Genomic DNA, 26583 nt, shown 5'->3' with positions numbered 1-26583 from the left:
CTTCACGAGACTCTATTTGTTCTTCCTCTTCCATGTAACATAAAGTTAACCCTAATTTGGTAAAGTGTTTTTATTTTGTCCGAATTATTATTAAGGTGAAGTGTATCTAGCAAAACGTTTTCAAATTGCTAATCTAGTCAGTCGAGTATATCAGTGTTTCATATTCTCTTTTCTGTCCAATCAGATTTTTTCAAAGTAAGAAAAACTAGGCTTTCGAAGAACCTTAGGTCAGCAAATCCAAATTTTAAAGATATGACTAATTAAAAATGTATTCTTAATAGCCACTTGTGATTATAGGGAATCTCATGACAAGAATTTGAATAAACTTCTTACCTGTTTATACTCATGGGGAGGAAATCATCAACCAGATGTTTTCTCGAGCAGCACAGCAAATCGCTCTGTAGCCATGCAGTTTCCAGAGTTTGTCATTTGAGTTGTGTTGAACATATTTCTCACTTAAGGCTGCTGCAGTTCCAAGAATGGGTGTGAGGCAGGCATGCCTTACATTACACTACCTTTTGTCATCAGGAAGGGTAAAGGGCACAGTGAATGCTGATGCCTCTGGCTCTGCTGTTGGTCCTAGCAGGATAACTCATCACTTATAAATATAGGCAGGTTATCTCCCTGCCCTCATGGGTAAAGGAAAGGGAAAACCAAGAATACTGACTTAAGACCGAGGCTTTTCACTGTTTATGACTTCGGTGTCATCTCAGGCTTGGGACTTAGATATAAAATTTCTCACCATTTCAAAAACATGTTAATTCTTGTTGTTTATGTCCGTTAGCTGGGACTGCTTTTGTATAATCAATGCCTTTTTAAAAAGAAGAAAAAAATAGAAATTTCAATTTGTACATAAATATTTTCACAGGATATTTTTAAACAAGCTACTGAAGATCGGTTAACAAGTGCAAAGGAATTGCCTTACTTCGAGGGTGATTTCTGGCCCAATGTCCTGGAAGAGAGCATTAAGGAGCTGGAACAGGAAGAGGAAGAGCGGAAACGCGAGGAAAACACCAGCAATGAGAGCACGGATGTAAGGGCTTTGCATTTCTTCTCCAGCTTCTGCCTTGATTCTCACGTATAATCCAGAGTTGGGCTTAAACTTTCAACTTGGTCTTAGAGCTCTCAGCTGTGAAACAGCCCTTTAAACTGGGCAAGAAACACTGGCTTCGAGAAGTTACTGAAAGTTCTGTTTCTGTGGTTTTCAACCTTTTTAGCATCAGACTCCCTTTTTAAGTAGAATCTTGGATTTCCAGTATGGAAGCTGATCATGGAAACAGAAAGGAAACCCTGAAAACTAGAAAATTACCTTTCCAGAGCAGGGGTTGGCAAACTTTATTTCCTGTAAAGGTCCAGATCATGACTGCTTTGGGCCTTGCAGACCATGTATCATTTCTAGCACATTTTTCTTTTTTTTTTTTTTTTTTCAAACAATACTTTATAAACGTGAAATCTGTTCTGTTCTTAAGCCATACAAAACAAAAACGGGCCTAGACTACAGTTTGCCATTCCCCCGTACAAAACTTGGCTTTGTAGGAGAGTCGTCTGAGGAGCTTTTCCTGGTCTGTCATTTCCCCATAGCGTATCTAGAATTGCCCTCATTGAGTCTGACCCACTGAAGTCACCCTTAAATTGTCTGTTAAAGGACACTTTACAGCTTATTGCTTAAGTTCATTAACTGAATGTTTTTCAGGTTTTGTGTTTTTTAGAGTAGGCCCATAAAATTCTAGAATGTGATAAGAAAGAAATGTTAATCCAAGTCTTTGGCTCACCACTGCTTTGTACCCTTCGCTACCCCACACTGCCACTTACTCGTTATCCCCATCCTCAACTCTGGGGTAGGGTGGCCCAATCCATGGGGTCTCCTAAATGCGGGGTACAGAAAAAGTTAGTAAATATCAGTTTACTGTAAATAACAGCTTAAAAAAGAAAAGGTGATTAGAGCAGCTGATGGAAGGCATAACATTATGCTCTCTAGTTTCAAAGAAAGGAGAATCTTTTTACCATTAATATTGTTCAGATCACGTCCTAACAAAACATTAACATTTTCTTGTCTCCTTTGTACTGTCCTGTAGGTGACAAAGGGAGACAGCAAAAATGCTAAAAAGAAAAATAATAAGAAAACCAGCAAAAACAAGAGCAGCCTAAGTAGGGGCAATAAGAAGAAGCCAGGCATGCCCAATGTTTCCAATGACCTCTCGCAGAAACTGTATGCCACCATGGAGAAACATAAAGAGGTAAGATGAGGCCTGCGAGAATGGGAGAAAAACAAAGCAGGATTTCTTAAAAACAAAAACAAATGAACAGACAAAAAAACTATCCACCATGGTTGGCATTTATAACATGAGCCCCAGACCATTGGAAATTCAGAAGAAAGAAATCACTTGTCAGAAGGAAGAAAAGAGGATGGCTAGAGTGGGTGGTAAGAACTGGAAATGATAAGGTTTCTTTGACTTGCAGCTCTTAAAATCTAGATGGTGATGGATTGTATCTTACGTAGTCATGTACCACATAATGATGTTTTTTTGGTCATTGATGGACTTCAGATGCAACAGTGGTCCCTTAAGATTATAATGGAACTTAAAAGTTTGTGGTGATGCTGGTGTAAACAAATCTACAGAGCCGCCAGTCATATAAAAGCATACACATACAGTTACAGTAGTAGGCTGTATACCCATCACACAATGACGAAATCACCTAACGATGCATTTCCCAGGTCGTGAAGTGGTTCATGACTATAATTTATAAGTGCAAGTACAGTTGAACCCTGTTGTTTGTAATCCTCATGTCTCTACCTCTGTCCGTTGTTCAGGAGATTGGCTTGTTGGATATTTTGTTGTTTTGTTTCAAACCAAGCTCCTTAGAACTCCACTAACCGTTCGAATTTGTCTGTAATGGAACTGCGGCAAAGCAAATGAACAAAAACATGGACTCTTGGCCTTCCTGAAAGTGCATTGGGAAATGGAGAGAATCGAAGAAAAGTTAAACTTTAATATATGCACATATATTCTGAATTTCCAATGGTCTGGGGCTCACATGTTAAAACTTTTTTCACAGAAGATAAAACTTTGAATTATTTCATTTTCAAACTTGCTGACGTCGTCGTCTGAGAGCACAGCTTCATGTGTCGGTGCTCTTTTTCCCTTCAGCGTTATCATTGGTAAGATGAGTCTTAAAGGGTCATTCGTGGCAGCATTTTTTGTTTTGTTTTTTTTAGTATCTCAGACTCTCTTCAGAAGTCATAATCAAGTTCTTATACGAAGTGACTATTATGTGGAGAGGGAACTGAAATCTTTAGTATGGAATTAGAACCAAATTGATTAAGCAGTCTCTTGGGGAGAGAAATAGTTACGGCAGAACCCTTCTTTAGAGAGGTATTATAATGGTGCTTAACTTATAAAACTGCTCAAAGCACCTTTTCCCATACACCACTGCTCTACCCCCAGGCTTTTTTTTTGTTGAAGCCTAAAAACCTAAGTTCAGCAGAATAGCCTAAGATGATAGAAGCCTGATGCTATTCCCTCAGCCATGCTGGTGAAATGGAAGGATTCCCGAGTCCTAGCGGTGCCTCAGATAATAATTATTAGCTACTTAGCGCAATATTTAGTGTCACAAAATTCTTAAAAACCAAGCAATTGGGTAAGCCCCTTAGAGTATGTCGTAGTAGGTTTTGACTTAAATAGCCAGTACATTCTATGACTTTATTTAATCTGAAGATGTAGGGGATAGTCACCAATTAGGAATTAGAATCTAAAGTTGTCGATTAGGTTAAATTCAAGTATTGTCTTAGCTCTAGAGTCGCATACAGTGGAATCAGTCGTGATGGTTATCGGAGGGTTGGCCACAGTGAAGATTTCCTAGGGGGTCACCAGGTGGTTTGAGTCAGCCTCTATTTTTTAACAGGTTGTTACAGGCATTTCCCCACTTGTTCGATTCAGCGCTTTCCTCTGTCACGTTTTCAAACTGTTCTTCCTTGCTTTATGAGTGCCTTCTTTTAGCTACAATCTTAAATCCAATAGTATAAGGTCAGATTCACATCACAATCCTCCCCTGATGCTTTTAACTTCAGGCTTCTGTTTGATATAGTTCTACTCAGTGTGTGCTCTCTTGTGTTATATTTTTTAAAATGTACCGTATCTTAAAAGATTCCTTTTATGCAAACGTTGTTTCCCAAGTTATAAGTCATACTGCCAATTCGCATAGGTTTTCAGTCTCTGAAAACAATATAGTGGGCAAACAGCAGTTGTTCATAATGTCTTAATTTCTTGAAGGTATTATTAAGAGTTTTATTTCTATGCTAATTAATTTCAGATACACATATGCCGGCTTCTTGTTGCAGCCTTTACTGGTTATGTTATTTAATGGTGGTTATATTGTTTCAAACTTCAATGAACAAAAATTTTGCTGCTTCTACAGCAAGGAAGCTTTTTTATCTTTACCACCCCAGCCAATATTATTGGTGTTTTTGTTGTTTTTTTTTTCTTCCAAACTTAGGAAAGTTGCATAGAAGACCTCCCATAGCCTTCACTTAGAGTCACCAGTTAACATTTTGCTATATTTTCTTTATCTCTATTTCAGCTGGTACTCTTTAAGGAAGAAGACATTCTCTGCATAGGTTTCACATTCAGGAAACAACCCAGTGTCCACCGTCTAATGTCTAGTCCTTACATACTGTACTAAAGGATCGCATGTTGTGTTGAATTGCCGTGACTCAGTGCCCAGCCTTCTTTTCTTTTGTGCCACGGGCATTTTCTTGAAGAGTGCAGGCCGATTGTTTTGTAGAATGTCACTCAGTTTCTATTTATCTTTGTTTCCTTGTGATTAGATTCAGATGAAGCCATGGATTGCATCTCAAAGTACACTTCTTTGAAGAAGAATGTCCACTGGACATGTGCTGTACCTGACTTGAACCATTCTTATTTTGAAGGAATTATAGAATGAGGTAGAAAAGCTAAGATGTAGATTTTAGGCCCATTGTATAGACATACTCAGAGAGGAGACCAGCGATGTGTGAAACAGGAATGAGCCGTACATCACTTAATCCTCATGGTGTGGTTGTGAAACTAACTCAGTGTTCATCAGCCTCACAGGCATCCCGTCTGACTCGCCCACCAGCTGCGGTTGGTCCAGTGCCTTGAGGTGCTTTCATTCCAGAGACAGATGAGATTTTCTGTTTTGCAGGTTTTCTTTGTGATCCGTCTCATCGCTGGCCCTGCCGCCAACTCCCTGCCACCCATCATTGATCCTGACCCCCTCATCCCCTGCGATCTGATGGATGGGCGGGATGCCTTTCTCACCCTCGCAAGGGACAAGCACCTGGAGTTCTCATCCCTCCGAAGAGCCCAGTGGTCTACCATGTGCATGCTGGTGGAGCTGCACACCCAGAGCCAGGACCGCTTCGTCTACACCTGCAACGAGTGCAAGCACCACGTGGAGACCCGCTGGCACTGCACCGTGTGTGAGGTAGGCCCAGATGGTGCAGATGACGGGGCACTGGAGGTTTTCGAGGGCCAGTGGCAAGTAATAGAAGGAGGTGGGAGGAGCCCGGCCTCGTCCGGGAGTGGTGGACTGAAGAGTTTTCTCCAGAAAGGGGCTTATGAGCCCAAGCAGAATATGTAAAGTGCTTTTGCATGACTTCAGTCTTGGAGAGTTGACCTGCACTTGTGTTCTTTTCCCCCAGGATTACGATTTGTGTATCACCTGCTATAACACTAAAAACCATGACCACAAAATGGAGAAACTAGGTCTTGGCTTGGATGACGAAAGCAACAGCCAGCAGGCTGCAGCCACCCAGAGCCCAGGAGACTCTCGCCGCCTGAGCATCCAACGCTGCATCCAGTCCTTGGTCCATGCCTGCCAGTGCCGAAATGCCAACTGCTCCCTGCCCTCCTGCCAGAAGATGAAGCGGGTTGTACAACACACCAAGGGTTGCAAACGGAAAACCAATGGAGGGTGCCCCATCTGCAAGCAGCTCATTGCCCTCTGCTGCTACCATGCCAAGCACTGCCAGGAGAACAAGTGCCCTGTCCCATTCTGCCTAAACATCAAGCAAAAGCTCCGGCAGCAGCAGCTGCAGCACCGGCTACAGCAGGCACAGATGCTCCGAAGGAGGATGGCCAGCATGCAGCGGACCGGTGTGGTGGGGCAGCAACAGGGCCTGCCCTCCCCCACTCCTGCCACTCCGACCACGCCAACCAGCCAGCAGCCCACCACCCCACAGACGCCTCAGCCCCCACCCCCTCCTCAGCCCCAGCCCACACCTCCCAACAGCATGCCGCCCTACTTGCCCAGGACTCAAGCTGCTGGCCCTGTGTCCCAGGGTAAGGCAGCAGGCCAGGTGACCCCTCCAACCCCTCCTCAGACCGCTCAGCCACCCCTTCCGGGGCCCCCACCTGCAGCAGTGGAAATGGCAATGCAGATTCAGAGGGCGGCTGAGACGCAGCGCCAGATGGCCCACGTGCAAATTTTTCAAAGGCCGATCCAGCACCAGATGCCTCAGATGACTCCAATGGCCCCCATAGGTATGAACCCACCTCCCATGGCCAGAGGTCCCGGTGGGCATTTGGAGCCAGGGATGGGACCCACCGGGATGCAACAACAGCCACCGTGGGCCCAAGGAGGATTGCCTCAGCCCCAGCAACTCCAGACCGGGATGCCCAGGCCAGCCATGATGTCGGTGGCCCAACATGGTCAGCCCTTGAACATGGCTCCCCAACCAGGACTGGGCCAGGTAGGTGTGAGCCCTCTCAAACCAGGCACTGTGTCTCAACAAGCCTTACAAAACCTTTTGCGGACTCTCAGGTCTCCCAGCTCTCCCCTACAGCAGCAACAGGTGCTTAGTATCCTTCACGCCAACCCCCAGCTGTTGGCTGCATTCATCAAGCAGCGAGCTGCCAAGTATGCCAACTCTAATCCACAGTCCCTCCCTGGGCAGCCTGGCATGCCCCAGGGCCAGCCAGGGCTCCAGCCCCCTGCCATGCCAGGTCAGCAGGGGGTCCACTCCAATCCAGCCATGCAGAACATGAACGCCATGCAGGCGGGTGTCCAGAGGGCCGGCCTTCCTCAGCAGCAGCCACAGCAGCAACTGCAGCCGCCCGTGGGAGGGATGAGCCCCCAGGCCCAGCAGGTGAACATGAATCACAGCGCCATGCCCTCACAGTTCCGAGACATCTTGAGACGACAGCAGATGATGCAGCAGCAGCAGCAGCAGGGTGCAGGGCCAGGCATTGGCCCTGGGATGGCCAACCATAACCAGTTTCAGCAACCCCAAGGAGTTGGCTACCCCCCACAGCAGCAGCAGCAGCAGCAGCGGATGCAGCATCACATGCAGCAGATGCAACAAGGGAACATGGGACCAATGGGCCAGCTCCCCCAGGCTCTGGGACCGGAGGCAGGAGCCAGTCTGCAGGTTTATCAGCAGCGACTCCTTCAGCAACAGATGGGGTCTCCTGCTCAGCCCAACCCCATGAGCCCCCAACAGCATATGCTCCCGAATCAGGCTCAGTCCCCACACCTACAAGGCCAGCAGATCCCTTCTTCTCTCTCCAATCAAGTGCGTTCTCCCCAGCCTGTCCATTCTCCACGGCCACAGTCTCAGCCCCCCCACTCCAGCCCTTCCCCAAGGATGCAACCTCAGCCTTCTCCACACCACGTTTCCCCGCAGACCAGTTCTCCACATCCGGGACTGGTAGCTGCCCAGGCCAACCCCATGGAACAAGGGCACTTTGCCAGCCCGGACCAGAATTCGATGCTTTCTCAGCTCACTAGCAATCCAGGCATGGCAAACCTCCATGGTGCAAGCGCCACGGACCTGGGACTCAGCACCGACAACTCAGACTTGAATTCAACCCTCTCACAGAGTACACTAGACATACACTAGAGACACCTTGTAGTATTTTGGGAGCAAAAAAATTATTTTCTCTTAACAGGACTGTTTTGTACTGAAAACAATTTTTTTGAATCTTTCTTAGCATAAAAGACAATTTTCCTTGGAACACATAAGAACTGTGCAGTAGCTGTTTGTGGTTTAAAGCAAACATGCAAGATGAACCTGAGGGATGATAGAATACAAAGAATATATTTTTGTTATGGCTGGTTACCATCAGCCTCTTTTTTCCCTTTGTGTGTGTGGTTCAAGTGTGCACTGGGAGGAGGCTGAGGTCTGTGAAGCCACCCACATGCTCCTGCCTTGCACCTCCAATAGGTTTTATTATTTTTTTTAAATTAATGAAAATATGTAATATTAATAGTTATTATTTACTGGTGCAGATGGTTGACATTTTTCCCTATTTTCCTCACTTTATGGAAGAGTTAAAGAACATTTCTAAAACCAGAGGACAAAAGGGGTTAATGTTACTTTAAAATTACATTCTATATATATATAAATATATATAAATATATATTAAAATACCAATTTTTTTTCTCTGGGTGCAAAGATTTCATTCTTTTAAAAATGTAAAAAAAAAAGAAAAAAGAAAAAAAAAGAAACCTTTCCTCCCCTCTCAAGTCAACTTTTGTGCTCCAGAAAATTTTCTATTCTGTAAGTCTGAGCGTAAAAACTTCAAGTATTAAAATAATTTGTACATGTAGAGAGAAAAATGACTTTTTTCAAAATATACAGGGGCAGCTGCCAAATTGATGTATTATATATTGTGGTTCTGTTTCTCGAAAGAATTTTTTTGTTATTTTTACATCTAACAAAGGAAAAAATTAAAAAGAGGGTAAGAAACGATTCCAGTGGGATGATTTTAACATGCAAAATATCCCTGGGGTTTCTTTGCTTGCTTTCTTCCTCCTTACCCTGCCCCCCCACCACACACACACACACACACACACACACACACACACACACACACTTTCTGTAAAACTTGAAAATAGAAAGCAAAAACCCTCAACTGTTGTAAATCATGCAATTAAAGTTGATTACTTATAAATATGAACTTTGGATCACTGTATAGACTGTTAAATTTGATTTCTTATTACTATTGTTAAATAAACTGTGTGAGACAGACAGCTGACTTTGTTTCACTTCTTGCCCTCACATCTTTGTCTTAGGAGGCGTTAGTGTAAGTTCTTGATGCAGAGAACCCAGGAGAAAGTGAAAGCAGTGTAACTCAGCCTCCCTGTTATACAAAGTGAATTCACACATGGACTTTAGTAAATTTGTCCGAAGTTCAGAGAAAAACACAAGTACCAGCTAAATGTCAATTTTATCAATTTGAATTGATATTAGCCTTTAACATGATATGGGACCTTTTCCCATGGTCCCCTATGGGTGACCTCATGGACTTCTGATCCCCTCATCTTACAGGGATGAAAAGGAGCGCTTAAGTGGGCTCTTTTCTACCTAAGTAAGTCACAACAGTTTCTCGAAAAAGTGTGAAAGCTAGGGTGACTACCTCTGTAATCTCTGTCACACTTTGTTTTTGCTAACTGCCAACCAAGAAGTCCCAGGAGGGTATTAGGAAATGAGGGTATTAGGAAGGAAAATACGTGGAAATAAAACGTGGGTGCTCGCTTCGGCACCACATATACTAAAACTGGAACGATGCAGAGAAGATTAGCATGGCCCTGCGTAAGGATGACAGGCAGATTCGTTCAGCATTCCATATTTAAAAAAATAAAACTTGGAAGGCTGGGAGATTGATGAACAACAGTGAGTCCGGTACTGTGCTAGGTGTTAAAGAATGGAGAGTTTACTACCCCTACTGCATGTTACATTAGCTTTGAACAATTCGGAGACTACTTAGTAAGCTGCTTTGGCACCATTTGGCAGGTCTTGTTTTTATCAGAGTTTTACACTATATGACAGTCTGCTAAGGGCTAAAGAAAGTTACATTGTCTCGAAAACTACCAGTATCCTACTGTGAGGTGACCTTGCACACTCAACATTAATGGGCTGACCCCTTCCCCGAGAGAGAGTATCAAGCATCCACCTGCCTCTGGTCACTGGTGCATCAGAGGTACATGAAGCACCTACATTCTGTGCCTGGCTGGAAAGGGCACTCGTGGGCAGGATGCAGCTCTGCCCTCAAGCCAGTTTGAGAGCTAGAAAAGGTAGGACGATGCTTAAATCACATAGAAAGTGTTAAGTTCTGTAAGCAGGGAACGAGATAGAGTAGGGGAGGAACCTGACTTCTGGGAATTGGAAAAGTTGCTGGAAGGATGGTATTTAAACTGAACTGGCGGGGAGATGAATGGGTGAAGGCGGAGAGGAGTGAGAAGGGACCCCACCCAGGAGAGTGAAGAGTTAGATCCTCAAGAGCTTCAGGTCCCCTTGGCTGAGACCAGATTATAGAAGCTGCTGAATGCCTGTTACAGAAAGACCCCCATTTTGCTCTCTATTAGTAGGAACCCAGGATTGATCTGAGCCCCCAAAAGAAATATTTAGAATTCTAATCTTTTTCCAAGCAGTAAATTTACAGCTTTCATAGCTCTAGCCTCTGGCTACCGACAGCTGAGTTGAAGTGTTGGACCACATTTCACTGCAACCTTGCAGGGAAGTGGCCACAGAAATACCTAATTAAATGGGGAGGAGAAAAAAATCTGTCCTTGCTCAGGCCAGAGGTAGTGCTGGGGACAGGGAAGGTATGGATTATTCTAGAGTCAGCACTATAAGAATTTGATTACAGTGTTTCTGTGTATTTGAAAATTAACACAATGAAAAACTGGGAAGAGCTAAAAAGAGCCACAAGTGTCCAATTGGGCTATTTCTAAGACATCGATCCAGGAAATTGACCCAATGCGGCTGGCGGTATTCCAGGTGCTCTCACTGACTTAGGTTACTGAATCCCCCCAAACAGCCCCAGCTGACATGAGAAAACTGCAGCTCAGATGAAATAACTTGCTCAAGATCACACAGCCAGTAAAAGGCTTACCAGAAAGTTCTGTTAGGCTCCAAAGCCTTTCTTCTCCATATCTTTTATCTTTCATACTGTAGAGAAGCCCTAGTGATGGCAGCAAATTAACTGATATATGTACGACACACAGGTCCTATTCCAAGCAAATTCAAAATACAGACTAAAAATTAAAAAGTGGGTGGTAAGGAATCATAAAGATAAGCTCTCCAGTTTTCTTTTACAACTAAGGAAACTAATCTCCGGACAGGTAGTTTCCTGGAATGAGATGTTTATCATGACGTCACCTGTTTAAACAGCACGCAAGCCAGCATCAAAAAGAAGATGTCTAGAGGAGTGCAAGACTTGTCCACTGACAACAACAAAACACCATTGAGAGAAATTAGACTTAAACGAAAAGACATTCATGTACAGGAAGACCAAAAAGAACTAATGTTAAGAAAGTACTACTCCTCAAATTGATCTAGAAATTCAATGCAATCCCTATCAAAATATCTGCTGGCTTTTTTTTTTTTTAGCAGAAATTGCCATGCTGATTCTAAAATGCACATGGAAATGCAAAGGAACCAAAATAGCCAAAACAGTCTTGAAAAAGAAGTATAAATTTGGAGGACTCACACTTCCCAATTTCAAAATTCAAACTACAAAACTAATCGAGACTATAGTAGTGGCATAAGAGCGGACATTTAGATCAATGGAATAGAGTCCAGAAATAAACCCATATATTTATGGTCACAGTTGATAAGGGTGCTAAGACAACTCAATGGAGAAAGAAGAGTCTTTTCAACAAATAGTGCTGGAACAACTAGATACATTCAAAAAAATAAAGTTGGACCTCTAACTCACACCAAATACAAAAATTAACTCAAAATAGATCATAGACCTAAATGTAAGAGCTAAAACTATAAAAATCGTAGAAAATGTAGGTATAAATCTTCATGACTTTGGGTTAGGCAATGGTTACTTAGATATGACTCTGAAAGCACAAGCAACAAAAAAAATTGGACTTCATTAATATTAAAGGTTTTTGTGCATCAAATGACACTAAGGAGAGTGTAAAAATAACCCACTGAATGGAATATAATACATTAGTAAATCGTATCAGATAAGGGTCTTTGTGTCCAGACTATAAAAATTCTGACACTCAACAATAAAAAGACAACCCAATGAAAAAATAGGCAAAGGATTTAAATAGATATTTCTCTGAAGATGATATACAAGTGTCCAATAAACATATGAAAAGATGCCCAACATTATTAGTCATTATAGAAATGCAAATCATCAAAATAATGAGGTACCACTTCATACCCACTAGGACGGCTATAATCAAAAAGACAATAACAAGTGTTGGTTAGAATGTGGCAAAACTGGAACCCTCATACACTGCTGGTAGTTATGTAAAATGGTACAGCCACTTAGGAAAATCGGAGCAGTTCCTCTAAAAAGTTAAATATTTGTAAGAATAATTTGCACACTGCAAAAAATTTATCCCAATAAATATCTCTATAATATAATAAAAAAGTTTTACATAAGAGTTATTATATGACCTAGCAATCTACTCCTTAATATATATCCAAGACAACCGAAACCATGTTCACATGAAAACTTGTTCACAAATGTTCATCGCAGCATCATTCAAAATATTGAAATAATAAACAACTCAAGTGTCCATCGACTGATGAATGGATATCCACATGATATTATTCAGCCATTAGAAGAAAGAAGTGCTGATTTATGCAACGACATGGCTGAACTCTGAAAACATGCTCAGTGTAAGAAGCCAGACACACGAGGCCACATATTGTATGAGTCCATCTCTACAGAATGTCTAGCACAGGCAAACTGAGAGATGAAAGTAGATGAGTGGTTGCCAGGGGCTGGGTGAAGGGGAGAATGGAGAGTGACTGCCGATGGGTATGGGGTTTCTTTGCGGGGTGATGAGAATGTTCTGGAATTAGACAGCGGTGATGGTTGCACAGTTCTGTGAATATACTAAAAGCCACTGAACTATAAGCTTTCAAAGGGTGAATTTTATGGTATGTGAATTACATCTCAGTTAAAAAAACAAAAGGCCGCAGACCAGCTGGAGGGCCAGCCAGGACAGGGCTGAGTTGGGGGCCACCCTCCCAAGAGCCCCACATGAAGTTCTGGGGATGTTTGACCTGCAGATGGGAAGCCAGGAAAGTCAACAGGGTGGTATGAAGGACGATTAGAAAGGGGAAGAAGCCTTGCCCTTAGTTGTCGCCTGAGGGAAATTTGTCCCAGGAGAAGTAGAGATGTACTTGCCTCGGGATGTACTGAGTTTCTACTGAGAGCGGAAAAGACTGAGACTTCTAAGATCACCTTCCATCTTTTGATAAAGATATAGAGAGGGAAAAAACTGGATAACACACTTTATAAACGAATGCTCAATAACGATATAATCATCTTACCAAACCAGACATTTTTGAGGGGAAAGTTTATCATCCTTCTTCCTCCCTATACAGAAATTAACCCAAAAGGGAGAATAAGCAGCAGATAACATCTCCCAACTCATAACCCGAACCATGACATCAGTCATTTCCCATTTACAAAGCATCAAAGGCCCACTGCGTATGATAAGCCCTGGAGACAGAAGGGAGAGCTGACTAAGAAAGACAAAGTGAAGAGGTAAGCTATATACAAAGTCAGAGTAAACTATAAATTCAAAAGGTTAAGGAAACAACCTAAGTGTCTGCCAACAGATGAATGAATAAAGAAACTGTGGTATATAAATACAGCGATTATTATTCAGCCATGAAAAAGGACATCCTGCCACTTTTGACAACACGTATGGACCTTTAGGGTATTATTATGCTAAGTGAGATGAGTCAGAGAAAGACAAATACTACATGATACACTTATACGTAGAGTCTAAAAAAGCTGAATTCATAAAAACAGAGAGTAGAATAGTTGTTACCAGGGACTGGGCTGGGGAGGGAATTGGGGAGATGTTGTTGAAGGGGACACACTTGGAAAAAGTAGATAAATAAGTCCTGGGCATTCTAATGCACAGCACTGTAATTATAGTCAACAATACTATGAACTTCAAAGGTGCTAGGAAACTGCTCTTAATTGTCTCATCTCTGAAATGGAGATAATATTGTGCAGCCTCCTACCTCACTCAGTGGATAAGATAAATGATTCCTGGTGAGAACGTGCAGGAATTAGAACTCTCGCGCATTGCTGGTGAGAATGTAAAATGAAGTAGCCACTGTGGAAACAGTACGGTGCGTCCTCAGAAATTAAACGCAGAATTACCACGTGATCCAGCAACTCCATTTCTGGGTATATCCACTAAAGAACTGAAAGCAGAGACTTGAGCAGATATTTGTGCACCCGTGTTCACAGCAGCATTATTCACAATAGCCAAGTGGAAACATCCCAAGCGTCCATCAACGGATGAATGGATTTTAAAAAAGGTCATATATACATATCGATATTATTCCTTAAAAAAGAAATTCTGAGAAAGTTACAACTTAAAACTTGACAACGTTATACTCAGTGAAATAAACCAGACACAGAAGGACCAATACTGTATGAGTCCACTTATGTGAGGGATCTGGAATAGTCGAATTCGTAGAAACAGAAAGTAGAAGTGTGGTTTCAGGGGCTGGGGACGAAGGGAACTGGGGGTTATGGTTTGCTAAGGACAGAGTTTAATTTGGGCGGCACGGCAATGTGAACATACTGAACACCACTGAATTGTACACTTAAAAACGGTTAAAATGGTAAACGTTATATATATTTTACCACAATAAAAAGATTAAATAACATTGTGCCCAAGAAAATATGTTGTAAACTGCAAAGCAATGATTCATATGTTATTTCTTTCCCTCCTGGATGCTGTCAATCAATTCGTCAAAAGGATGGAGAGATTTCTGGCCATGAATTCTAGCCTTTCCTCCTCGTTTGCACATAGAACAAGGCCTGATAGGATAACACTAAAAAAAAGGAAGGGAGACATGGCTGTGTCCTTGCAACAAGGCCTTGCAACAGGTTGAGAACCATTTTCCATACATGGCCTGGTGACGAGAACATGAAATGAAGCATTAGCTCGTAACTGCCTGGTTACACAGAACAACAGCCTCAAAACCTCAGGTTGTCACAGGCGGTCACAGACAGAAAAAAAAGAAAAGACAGTAAAGAAGAAAGAAAACACAGCACATCTAAAGGGTATGTGATTGGACACTTCTATTCGTGCAGCAACGTAGGGCTGAATGGTAAAGCACAGGCCTGTGCCGAACGCCGCCCTGAGTGGGGGTTAGTGGGAAGACACTCATTACTCTCACAAATGGAACTTCTGAGATGAAAAATACGGCGTCTGAAATGGAGAATTCACTGAATGGGATTAACAGAAGATGAATCACCACAGGAAATGATGATTGGTGAATTTAAAGACATCACAATAGAAACAAAACGAAACAGGAAAAAGACTGAAGGAAATGAACAGAGCCTCTGTAGGGCAACATCGAGCGACCTAATAGGTGTGTAATTAAAGTTCCAGGCAGTCTACCGCCATGCCACCCTGTGGAATGTGCCTGATCCCGGCTGATCACGGAAGCTAAGCAGGGTGGGGCCTGGTTAGTACTTGGATGGGAGACCACCTAGGAAGACCAGGTGCTGTAGGTGTTTAAAAAAAAAGTTCCAGATAAAGAGGGAGAAAACAATTTATTTTTTCAATTTTTTATTTTTTTAGGCGAGGCAACCCTTGGCTGACCTCCCGGGTTGCAAGAACCTTGTCAGCCTACAATCCCTTATTTTTTATTTTTTATGCCTACAGCACCTGGCCTTCCTAGGTAGTCTCCCATCCAAGTACTAACCAGGCCCCACTCTGCTTAGCTTCCAAGATCAGACGGGATCGGACTTGTTCGAGGTGGCATGGCTGTAGACTGAAAAAAAATTTTTAATGACAGAAAAATTTCCAAATTTGATATAAACCTTAAGCTCACAGATCCAAGAAGCTCAATGAACCATAAGCAGGATAAACATATAGAAAATCATATCGACACATTATAATAAAATCACTGAAGACAGTAATAAAAAGAAAATCTTAAAAGCCACCAGAAGATACAAAGATACATTATGGAACAAAGATGACTATAAATTTCTATGCAAGCCAGAAAACAATGAAAAAAAGTGTCAACCTAGAATTCCATAACCAGAGAAAATAACCTCAAAAATGAAGGCAAATAGACTTTTTCACATGGAATTTTTAAAATTACTAAATTAATGCAAAAGATAATAAAAGGGGGAAAAAATGTAAGAACAGATAGAAAAACAACAAGATATAAGATTTAAACTCAATCATAATGACAATTATAGTAAATGCAAATGTTCTAAACGCTCCAACCGAAATGTAGACATCATTAGATTGGATTTTTCTTTTTCTTTTTTCTTTTTGGATTTTTAAAAAGACGAGACCCAACTCTATGCTCTCCATAAGAAATCTACTTTAAATGGAGAGACACAGATAGGTTAAAGTAACAGATGGGAAAAGATATACACGCGAATGGTAAACAAAAGAAAACTGGAGTGGCAATATTAATATCAGAAAAAGCAGACTTCAGAACAAGAAACATCATCACGGATAAAGAGAGATATTCTTTATCCTTGTGATAAAGGTGTCAATTCATCGAGACGTAATAATCCTGATGTGTATGCCAACACATCCGCCAATTTATACGAAACGGAAACACTGCTTGAAACACAAAATTATCAACATTGATACAAGAGAAATAGAAAATCTAAGTAGCTCTCAATCTATTTAAGAAATAGAATTTACAGTTAATAACTTCCCACAAACTGAATTCCAGGCCGAGATTATTTCACTAATGATTTCTATCAAACAAAAAAGGAAGAAATAATATAAATCATACACAAATTTTTTCAGAAAAGAGTAAGAACACTTCTCAACTCATTTAATAAAATCAACATTACCCTGATACCAAAATTTTTTTTAATTATAAGAAAACATTATGTTCTCCCAACCACTTAGAGAAATAAATGAAAGTGTGAAGTTGAATGTCCTCAAATGGATCAGTTCAAAGATACACAGTCACCACAAAGAACCAGCAGGTCTACACTGCCATTCCCAACTGGCGTTCTTAACACGTCAGAAGAAGGGCCGGTCGACAAAGGCAACAGAGAAAGAGGGTGGTCTGATACGCCCACCTTGCTCCATCAAGGGGGACAGTGCCGGCTCCGAGGCACATCCCAGCCCCGGCGAAGGGTCAGCCCGGACATGCCCACGAGTCCTCAGGCTCTCGGCACTTGATGACGCTCACTGCCAGCCATCTCGCACCGCTCGTTCCCGGATCTCCCAGCGACGGCCCAGTGGTGACCTGGCATCCCCCTTGGTCTGCCTCCCGAAAGGGCGTGCTGACTCAGTTCTCCATTTCTCCACGTAAATTCACAAACCAGCGTTTGTTCCACGAGCCGCTGCACCCTTGATTATCGCGTGTGGGGCCTTGAGAACGGGAAATGCCCTCGTTGTGCTGAGCTGGGTTTCTGAGCCTGCAGGCAGAGGTCCAGGCCAAGGACCACAGCCGACTTGCTAAGGTGCTGAGTGTCCCCTGGTGGGAATCCGTCTGCCGGCCAGCCGGCCTTTCCCAGGTAACTCCCCAGCTTCTCTGCAAGTCTCGTCTCCAGGTCACACTGCAACCATCCGTGGCCCTTAGCACAGAGCCAGGGACGCACAGGAAGCACTCAGTGGTGGCTCAAGACCCTCTTCTTCCAGAAAGCTGTTCCGACTGCTGACCACAAACACTCCTTTCCCTTCCAGAGCACTTGCTCTCACCGCACGCGCGGGGCCCGGTCACACGCCATCCCCACTGCACACGGCCCCTGCTCACCCAGCAAACCCCTGTGCCACGCTGGCCTGCCCCCTGGGCCGGTGCCCAGCACGCCCGCTCCACCCCAAGGTGTGCGCACTCTAGCTGGCCCTGCCTTGCCCCTGACCATTGCATGACGAGCTCCCTCTGATCATGGAGCCCCCAGCTAAAGTATTACCTCCTCAGAGCGGTCCTCCAGCTCAGCCGGAAGTAGCCACACTGTCGCCCTCAAGCACAGGGCCCTGTTTTAATGCTCTCCAGAACCCTTGTCACTAACTGGCATTTCTCCCGTTTTTTTTATTTGTTTCAACCTTGTTGACTGGCTTAAATCCTGGTTCCAGCACCTACCAGCTGGGTGACTTTGGTCGATAATAGCATAATAACAGTTCTAGCTATAAGGTTTTGAGAATTTGCTACCTGCTAGGCACTGCTAAGCTTTTTACATACATCACTTCATTTAATACTCACGAAATCTCCAGGAGATAAGTGCCATTATGACTCCAGTTTCACACACAAGAAAATCGAGATGCAGGAAGATTAAAAAAAACCTCCCCAAGGTTAACGTAGGAAATTAGCGGTGGAATGACACAAATTCCTCTGGGTGACAGTGCCCTCATCCGGAACAGGAGGCTTACCTGTTCCAGACGAGGGCACTGTCGCCCAGAGGAGACAGTGCCTAAGAAAATGCCCACTAGCCTGCCTGTTCATGCTAGGTACAGGACGGCAGGGCCGTCTGGAAGCCACAGAGCTGGTGGCAGCCTGCAGATGTGTCCATCTGTGTAGGGAAGTGTCCTCACCAGCTGGGGCATCACTCTGCTGGCATCAGAGGTTTTGCAGAGGCCAGGACTGGCGAATGTATAACCGGTCTGTGATGTGGCCATTCGGTGCGTATGACTCAGCAATTGAAAGGAACAAATGACTATTACACATGACGTGGATGAATCCCAAAAGTGTCATGCTAAGTGAAAAAAGCCAGATGCAAAAGGCTAAGTACTGTGTGACATTTTACAGAAGACCGTAATCTAGTGTCGAAAAGGAGATTAGTGTTTTCCAAGGGAAAGTGGTTGGCACGAGGCAAGAGGCTCAAAGATTTGGGGGCTGATAGGAATGCATCTGTCAAAATCAATCAGATTGTGCATTTTAAATGGATGAATTTTATTGTGAGAATTTGATCAGGATTGAATTGACTCTAAAGATCACGCTGGGAAGAACTGACGTCTTGACATAATTGAGTCTTCCTTAGTGTTAACATGGACTATCTCTCCATTTAACTCTTGTTCAGTATCTTTCACCAGAGTTTTGTAGGTTTCCTCATACAGATTTGGTATGATAGAAATTTTTTAAAACTTGATATATTCAGTATGGGGTTTGTGCATGTAATTGCTATCAGTCTTTGAGGTCAGGGTCAGATCCGCTTAAGTAACAGATGGCCACGACAACATTTGCAGATATGGGTACAAGAAATGCTGACAAAGAGGAGAATCTGACAGATTCCTTTAGAATTTGGATTCTCATCCCAGCCCAGCCCCTAACTTTCCGTTTGGCATCTGGCAAGAGATTGCCTTTTGCAGGCCTTAACCAAGGGGTCGGGCTGGCTCGGTTAATCCCCAAACTGACCTGGGTCTAGGGTGGTCCCGGAGAAATCTGTACAACTGAAAACTGCCCCTGGTATTTCTCATCTCTGGGACCCACTGAGCTATTTGAAGTAAAGGTTCCCAAATTTCCTCCCATCAGTCATGCTGGCTGTTGCATTCAGTAATTGTTTCACGATGGCCCTGGGCCCATAGAGATACTTAACCGCTCGGTTCATTAAGTAGAGGAGCCCAAAGACACTCAATGTTTACGTCCTAACAACTGCACACCTTTTGGGCGCCACACACCTTCCTGAACCTTGGAATCAGACTGGACACCGCCACTCTCATTCCCCGTTCCACACTGGTTTACACGCAATATTCGCTTTTCATCACAGCAGCCTCCAAAACCTCGGCTTCGCGAAGATGTGGCATTTTCAAAAGGAAGGTGGTGCCGGCTGACGTCAAAACTCCCTCGGGCTAGCAGTTTGCGCAGTATCAGACAGATGTCACTGTGTGTTGTGGGCCAAATTATGTGTCCCCACCCTTTATGTGTTGAAGTCCTAACTCTCAGTACCTCGGACTAGGACTGCATTTGAAGATATAATTAAGGTCATATGGGTGAGTTCTAATCCAATATGACAGGTGCCTTTATAAGAAGAGATTAGGACACAAATATGCACACACACAGAGGAAAGACGAATTGAGGACCCAGTGAGAAGGTGGCCACCTGCAAGACAAAGAGAGGCCTCAGGAGAAACACAACCTGTTTAAGAAACACAATCTTAAACTTCCAGAACTGTGAGAAAATAAAGTTCTGTTGTATAAGCTCCCCTGTCTGTGATATTTTGTTATATGGCAGCCTCGCAAATGGACACCCTAGGTTTCCCGAGTTCCCTGCCATGCCTCAGAGTGCCTCGAGAACTGCACACCAGGGGGCTTAAGTGCTAATGAGTCTGACCCCACTCAAACCAGTTATGGCGATAAATGGACACACTGCCAGGGTTCAAGTCAGCCAGTGAATGTCATTTAGCATAAACAAACACTTCTGCCCCAATAACACACCTGATTCTTTGCTTCAGCAGATATCAGTCACCAGTTAGATGAGTTACCCTAGGCCGGTGATTTAGGTCACCAGTTGGCAAGTGGCATAGACCAGGAGAAAGCTGGCCATGAACTGGACAGGATGGTAGCCATGGGAATGCAGGTATACGTATTGGGATATGTTTTACGGTGAGAAGTAGTTTTGATTCAGAACTTGCAGATGGATTTGTGAGTGGGAAAGAGCAGAATCAAAGATGATTCTTAGGTTTTGTTTATAATGTAGTTATATTTCTATTATGACTACACTCTTTCATCCCACAGTTTTTACTGAGAGCCTACTAAATGCCATGCTGTGTCCGAGGTGCTGGGACACAAAGGTGGGAAAGATAAGGTTCCTGCTTTCACTTGATTAAGAGTGTGGGTGTTGGAGTTAGACTGCCTGGGTTCAAATCCCAGCTCTGCCACTTAGCTGTGTGACCTTGGGCAGGTTACTTAACCTATTCAAAACCCAGTTTTCACATCTGTAAAATGGGAATAATAATGGAATCCATCCGCCTCCTGTTAGCACCGTTATAAGGATTTAAAAAGTTAATACATTAAAGCACAGAATAGTGCTTAACTTAACGAGTACAAGCATTCTATAAGTTTTAGCTTTTACAACTCAGTGGAAGGCGGCAGAAAATAAACATTATATTGTGATAAGTTCACAATGAAGAAAATTAAAAAGGGTGATATGATAAAGAGCTTCAGGGGTGCTCAGGAGATGACATTTAAACTGCGACCTAAATGGCGAGAAGGAGCATCTCTAGGAAAAGAACATTCTAGAAAGAAACAATAAATGTAAATTTTCCCAGGCAAGAATAAGCTCGGCATGTTCTAGCAACAGGAAGAAGGGCAGTGGGGCCGGAATTCAACGAGAGACGGGGAAAATGATGCCAAATGCAGTTGGCGAGGCAGGCAGCTGGCAGGTCGCGCCTTTTCTTCCACTGAAGGGAGTTAAATTTTAAGAACTGCGAGGGGCAAGGAGAATGTTTTAAGGAGGAAGATGGCATAGTTTGACTTTCATGTCAGGCTGTTGTGTGAATAGGTTTCAGGTGGCAAGAGAGGATGCAGGGAAACGAGTTAGGAGGCCAGGGCTGCAGGCAAGAAGTGATGGCGACCTCATCTGGGGTGGCAGGGGACGGAGGTAAAAGGGCAGATCCGGGTTGTGTCTTAGACATAGAATCAACTAGACTTGAACTTTACGCACAAGTTCTCTTGGACAAAGATGGGGAAATTCCGCCTCACACCGGTCACAGGTGTTTAAGTCTGCAGCACAGACTTAGGTCTGCAGACTCAGGGCTTTAGATTCAGACAGATGTGGATCTGAATTCTGGGTCCATCACTGTGTGACCTTATACAAATCACCTTCACAGCTCCCACCTGTGTAAAATTTAGATGACAATACTTAACTGGAAGGGTAGTTGTGAAAGTTAAATAAGATGATGTACGCAAAGCGCTTCGCACAGAATCTGGCCGAACAGAAAGAGCTCAATGAATGTGAGCTGTTACCATTTTTATCAGTCACTGGACATTTCCACATTCATTCCAATGAAATAACTGCAAGAGCTCTCTCCTGGCCTCCCTGCCTCCATTCCACCTGCTCCGATAAATATATCCTCGGCCTCAACTCCGCCACAGACCTTTACCTAAAACGTAAACCAATTCTGTCATTCCCCTTTCATAAACACTAGAATGTCTCCCACTGCCTACAGATTAAAACCAAATGTCTTAGAATAACATCCAAGGGCCCTCAGACCCGGGACACTGCTTGTCTGCTTCTCCAGCCCGTTCCCACATCCTAGCCCATAGCTATGCTAAATTATTTCAGTCCCCTGATGCAACTTCCCACGCTCTTCCCTATGCTGTGTCCTCTGCGGAGGGATCCTTTCCCCTTGTGTCCCTGATAAACGACTCAGCTTAAACACCGCTCATCTTGACGCCTCTGCCCCGATGCCCGGGCAGAATTGCTCTCTCCTTCCTGTTACCATTGCCCACGGCACACAGTTCCCGTACATCACTGATCGCTCGGCGGGTACCTGTAACCTCCACCTGTGAACTCATGGAGGGCAGGCACTGTGGTGCCACTGTGTGACCGCTGTTCCATGACCCCAAAATCCCCGCACAGGGACCGCTCGATGAACGAGCGAGAGGAGGAGACCTTTATGAACACACCTCTTCAGGGGGGTCTGTTTAGCGGCTGACTGGTGGTCTCAGGGGGACTTCACGCCGACGTGGCTAGGAGAAAGGGCTTTGGAATCAGAAAGTAATGTACAGAAACGCCGCCTCCACTACATTCACTGTGGGACCCTGAATCCGTTACTTAACCTAAAACTCGGTTTCTTCAACTGGAAAACGGGAATAATAATTAGAGGGCTCACGGTTTGGTGAGGGTACCTGACGTGTAAATTAAAAATAACATCAATGTCACTTGGTTTTGTTCAGAAAAGTCAGGGGGAGCTTCCAGGCAGAGGAGATGCTCAGGCCATGTCTTGAAGGAGGAGACTAAGTGTCGCCCAGGGAGAGAAGAGCCCAGGCACAGGGGCATCACGTGCAAAGGCACCAAGATGACTGAGCCTCTGTGCAAAGACCTGCCACCAGCTCTGAACAGCGCACGCACAGGGAACACGCTGGGCATGTTGGGAGACGCTGGATCAGGCAGGGCCCTGGCTGGATAGGAGAGGGGAAACCAAAAGGGGTTTTCTCTATTTTTTTAACAATTTTATTGCGGTATAATATACATCCCATAAAACTCATCTCTTTTATGTGTACAATTCAGTAATTTTTAGTAAATTTACGGAGTTGTGCCACCATCCCCATAATCCAGTTTTGGATTTCATCAACCCCACGAAGATCCCTGCAGTCTGTTTGCAGTCAGCGCCTCTCTGCGCCTCCACCCCAGCCAACCACTGGGCTTCTTCCTGACTGTACAAACGTCTTTCCGCCAAAGGCGAAAAAACAAATAACCTGATCAGATTTATACTTTTTTAAAAAAACAGAGTTGCGGAGGTCAGTTGGAGGAGGGTTCGGACGGAAGGCCACCTCTGTCGCAATTTCCCTCAGGGCTCGGCTTTACGCATCTGAAGGCCTTTTAACAATCTATGACTCCTCTTTCTTACTGGCCATCTTAGAATTTCCACTTTTTTTGTAAGTAACGCCTAATTGGTCCAAGCGTCAGCTCAGTAGTCAGTCCCATTAATCAATACTGTGTGCATTCAAAACAGGAAACCAGTGGCATTTTCAGATTCAACTGTCATCAGTAGGAGAAAATGCTCTTGCAATTCGATTTGTTACCTAAGGCCCACATTTTTGTTTTACATCTCTCTTTGAGATGTTAGGAATGTATTAAAGGAATTGCTGCTGTTGGTACCCGGATGGCACCACATAGTATTTAGAAAGGGGGCTCTAATGTCAGTCACGTGGATTTACAGCCTCTTATCTCCTGCGCTGTTGAGGGCGTGGGCTATTTTTTTTTAAGGCTAATTGATTTCAAGGTGATCGGCTGAAGCGAGCAAAAGGCATGGTGGGTTGTCATGAGGATGAAATAAAATACTCAAAAGCACCTGGCATAAGTAGATGCTCATTAAATATTTCTGGACTCTGACCCCAGATCAACAATGTGAGGAGTGAGGTTTAGTGAAAAGTTTTTTTCGGCACCAATAAGGCTGGTTTCCTAAGCTTTGCAAGGTTTACTTGTTTCCTAAGCTTCAGCTCCTCGTTTCTAAAAAGGAAAAGAACTCCTGCCTTTAAAGTTTGTACTTAGGATAAACGAGGTTATAGGATAGGTGAAAACGCTTAGCCCAGAAAACACCTGCACACATCACAAACGCTAGGAATCAGCCCCAATTCCCTTTCACAGGCCACAGCATCTCCCTCTGTGTATTTGCCAGAGTTTGTGGTGACGGATGCCACCTGTGCAACCTCTCTGCATGTATTAGTAAACACATTCCTCAAAAATGGGCATTTGTTAGGTACCTGCCAATTAACTTTATACATCCAGAATAGTATTGCCAAATTAAATAAACAATTTCAGTTCCTTGAGTTGATACTTCAAAATCCCTACTTACATTTCTCATGTTCCTTCCAATAATTTCCTAGAGAAGGTGGACCTGTCAATAGAAAGGACAGAAATTATTATTTACCACCAGTGTCCCCAAAATAACTCTTAGAAAGCCTAAAAAACAGTTGCAATTTTCAGAACTCAGTCAGTCCCTCACCCAACTATCTCCTAGTTTTGACTTCAGCTAAAGGGCTGCTCACAGTTGGTCCAGCCCAAACCACAAAGAAACATTAAATAATAATAATGATTAAAATCTGTATACTGGTGATCGAGGTTGCTGGGATACAGTTGTTGGTAGTTGGGGAGGGGCCAGCAGATCCAGCGAAGTATTGTTTTAAACTGGTAGCTGGGAGCTTAGATGCTGAAGTCACAAGCTGGTTGAGTTTTGGAGCTTTACGCTCATCCAAGGCAGTTATCCTGAAAAACCTTTGAATTATTGAATAGTAACGCTGTCTGTTCTCCCTGATCTAATAAACCTCTCTAGGACACAATTTCGTCGTCTGTAAAAGGCAGCTAATAAAAATGCTTACTCGGTGAGTCGTGAGGCATTATCTATGATAACGTTGTTGAAAGTGTTCTGCCCATTGCGAAGCCTTCCTTACATAATAGTTCTTAGTTTTCCTAAGTCCAGTCATTTTTACGGAGGAGAAAGCGTGGCTTCTACAGATCAAACGCCTCCCAAGGTCTTACAGACACTAGGGCAGAGCTCTGCTCGGTTATCTCCAGCCATCAAATCCTTCCCAATTGTCAAGGTGTCCACGTTTTCCTCAGTCTAGCGCTGTGGGCCAAGGGCCAAAAGTCCCAGGTTCGCATCCCAGCTCTGCCTCTTTCACTATCCCAGGACATATGCTGGTGCCCTGAGCGCCACGGCTGCCGGCGCGGGAAGGAAGGGGCGGTGACCGCGCCAGGCCAGCCTAGGTGCTTAACAGTGGCAGTTACCCTTGGTCAGTCCACTTATCACTCACTCACTCACTCACTCACTCTCCTGGTTTCTGCCCGCGCCGTGGGTGCAATCAAGGCCCGGAATCTCTGCGGACTCGCTGGGTGCCAGGCACTGTGCTCACGGGCTCGCACGGGCAGGAGCCGCAGCCTTCCAGCTGGGGCGCGGGCGGGGCGCCGGCTGCTGCGCGCGCTCCGGGCGGCCGCGGGCGGGCAGGGGCGGCCGGCGCGGTTGCTCGAATCGGCGCCCGGAGCCCGCACAAGGTCACGGATCAAGTCGGCCCCGCCCCTCGGGGTTAGGGGTTGCACTGTGGGGGGGTGGGGGGAGGTTGGGGATGGGGTGAGGTAGGAGCGGGGTAACTGGAGTAACCACCTCTGACCCCGGGCTGAGCCCTACCTGCTACCAAGGGAGCGCCACGGTTAGGAGCTACATGTTAGCCCATTTTGCAGATGAGGTGAACTGAGGCCTGATCAGGGTAACAGGTGGCAGGCCGACTGTCGAAGCAGTTAGCCCCGTGCGGGCCTGCTGTTTGAGCGTGAAGGCGTTGGTCTCCTTTCCTTTACATCATATTGAAATGGACGCTCCATCGGGGCAGGAACTGGGCGATCCTCCAGTTCACTACTGTGCCCACCGTGCCCAGAGCACAGTGGGCATGGAGAAAATTATTTGAATGAATCACTCTCATCTGTCCCTTCCCTAACTCTCTAACCTCAACTTGAGTCACCCTCCCCCTACTCCCCAAAGATCTTAAGAAATAATTGGGAGAAGGCCAGACGGAAGTGAGTGATACCACATGGAAAAGAGCACCTAGCCTGCAAATCACGGGTACAGGGGAAATGATCCAATTTATGGGACAAAGTAAGAGAGGAGACCAGCTAGGAAGCTTTAGTGGAATCTGGAGGACGGATGATGGTGGTCTGGATTTAAGGGGTGGCAGTAGTAATAGAAGTGGAAATATTTGAGGGAGGTTTTGAAGAAGCAAAGGGATTTGCTGATGGATTGAAAGTGAGGGGTGGAGCAGGAGGAAGAGAGAGGAAGTTCCTGAGTAGTTGGTAGCACCATGCACTGAAACGGGAAGGGAAATAGTTTTGGGGTAAGGGAATAAACTGTTGTTTTGTGGTTTATGATGAAATATCAAGTTGTCTCTATCGACGGATAAGTGCGTCTGGAGATTAGAAGACAAACACATGGGCTGGGGATGTAAATTTGGAGCATATAAATG

General features: G+C 44.3%; 1 protein-coding gene, 1 long non-coding RNA gene, 1 other non-coding gene and 2 pseudogenes across 6 annotated transcripts in view; 3 read left to right on the top strand and 2 right to left on the bottom strand.

The window, feature by feature from the left end:
• Positions 1-9012, top strand: part of EP300 (EP300 lysine acetyltransferase) — a 69092-nt gene extending 60080 nt beyond the window's left edge. For 2 of the 3 annotated variants that reach the window (XM_039863365.1, XM_039863366.1), the window contains exons 29-32: positions 869-1033; positions 2076-2237; positions 5182-5463; positions 5681-9012. In XM_039863365.1, coding sequence (XP_039719299.1) covers positions 869-1033; positions 2076-2237; positions 5182-5463; positions 5681-7879 — 2808 coding nt within the window. In that variant the 3' untranslated portion in view covers positions 7880-9012. The remainder of the gene's footprint in view (positions 1-868; positions 1034-2075; positions 2238-5181; positions 5464-5680) is intronic. The other variant, XM_039863364.1, reaches the window with a different exon arrangement.
• On the bottom strand, positions 356-25362 carry LOC120602972 (uncharacterized). Of its 2 annotated transcripts, XR_005652927.1 has the most exons (4): positions 24952-25362; positions 24429-24470; positions 668-811; positions 356-579 (listed from the first exon to the last, which is right to left on the bottom strand). It is a non-coding gene; the product is annotated as an uncharacterized LOC120602972 (long non-coding RNA). The 2 variants fall into 2 exon arrangements; XR_005652926.1 differs by having other exon boundaries at positions 356-811.
• Positions 9510-9615, top strand: LOC120603036 (U6 spliceosomal RNA). The gene has a single exon (XR_005652943.1). It is a non-coding gene; the product is annotated as a U6 spliceosomal RNA (small nuclear RNA).
• LOC120603014 (uncharacterized) lies at positions 15385-15506 on the top strand (annotated as a pseudogene).
• On the bottom strand, positions 15649-15767 carry LOC120603081 (uncharacterized; annotated as a pseudogene).
• Positions 25363-26583: the final 1221 nt, after the last annotated feature.

Source organism: Pteropus medius, unplaced genomic scaffold, assembly GCF_902729225.1.
Source record: "Pteropus medius unplaced genomic scaffold, Ma_sr-lr_union100, whole genome shotgun sequence".
Taxonomy (NCBI): Eukaryota; Metazoa; Chordata; class Mammalia; order Chiroptera; family Pteropodidae; genus Pteropus; species Pteropus medius.
The sequence above is the reverse complement of the archived record's forward strand: the minus strand, read 5'-3'. Positions and strand labels throughout refer to the sequence as shown.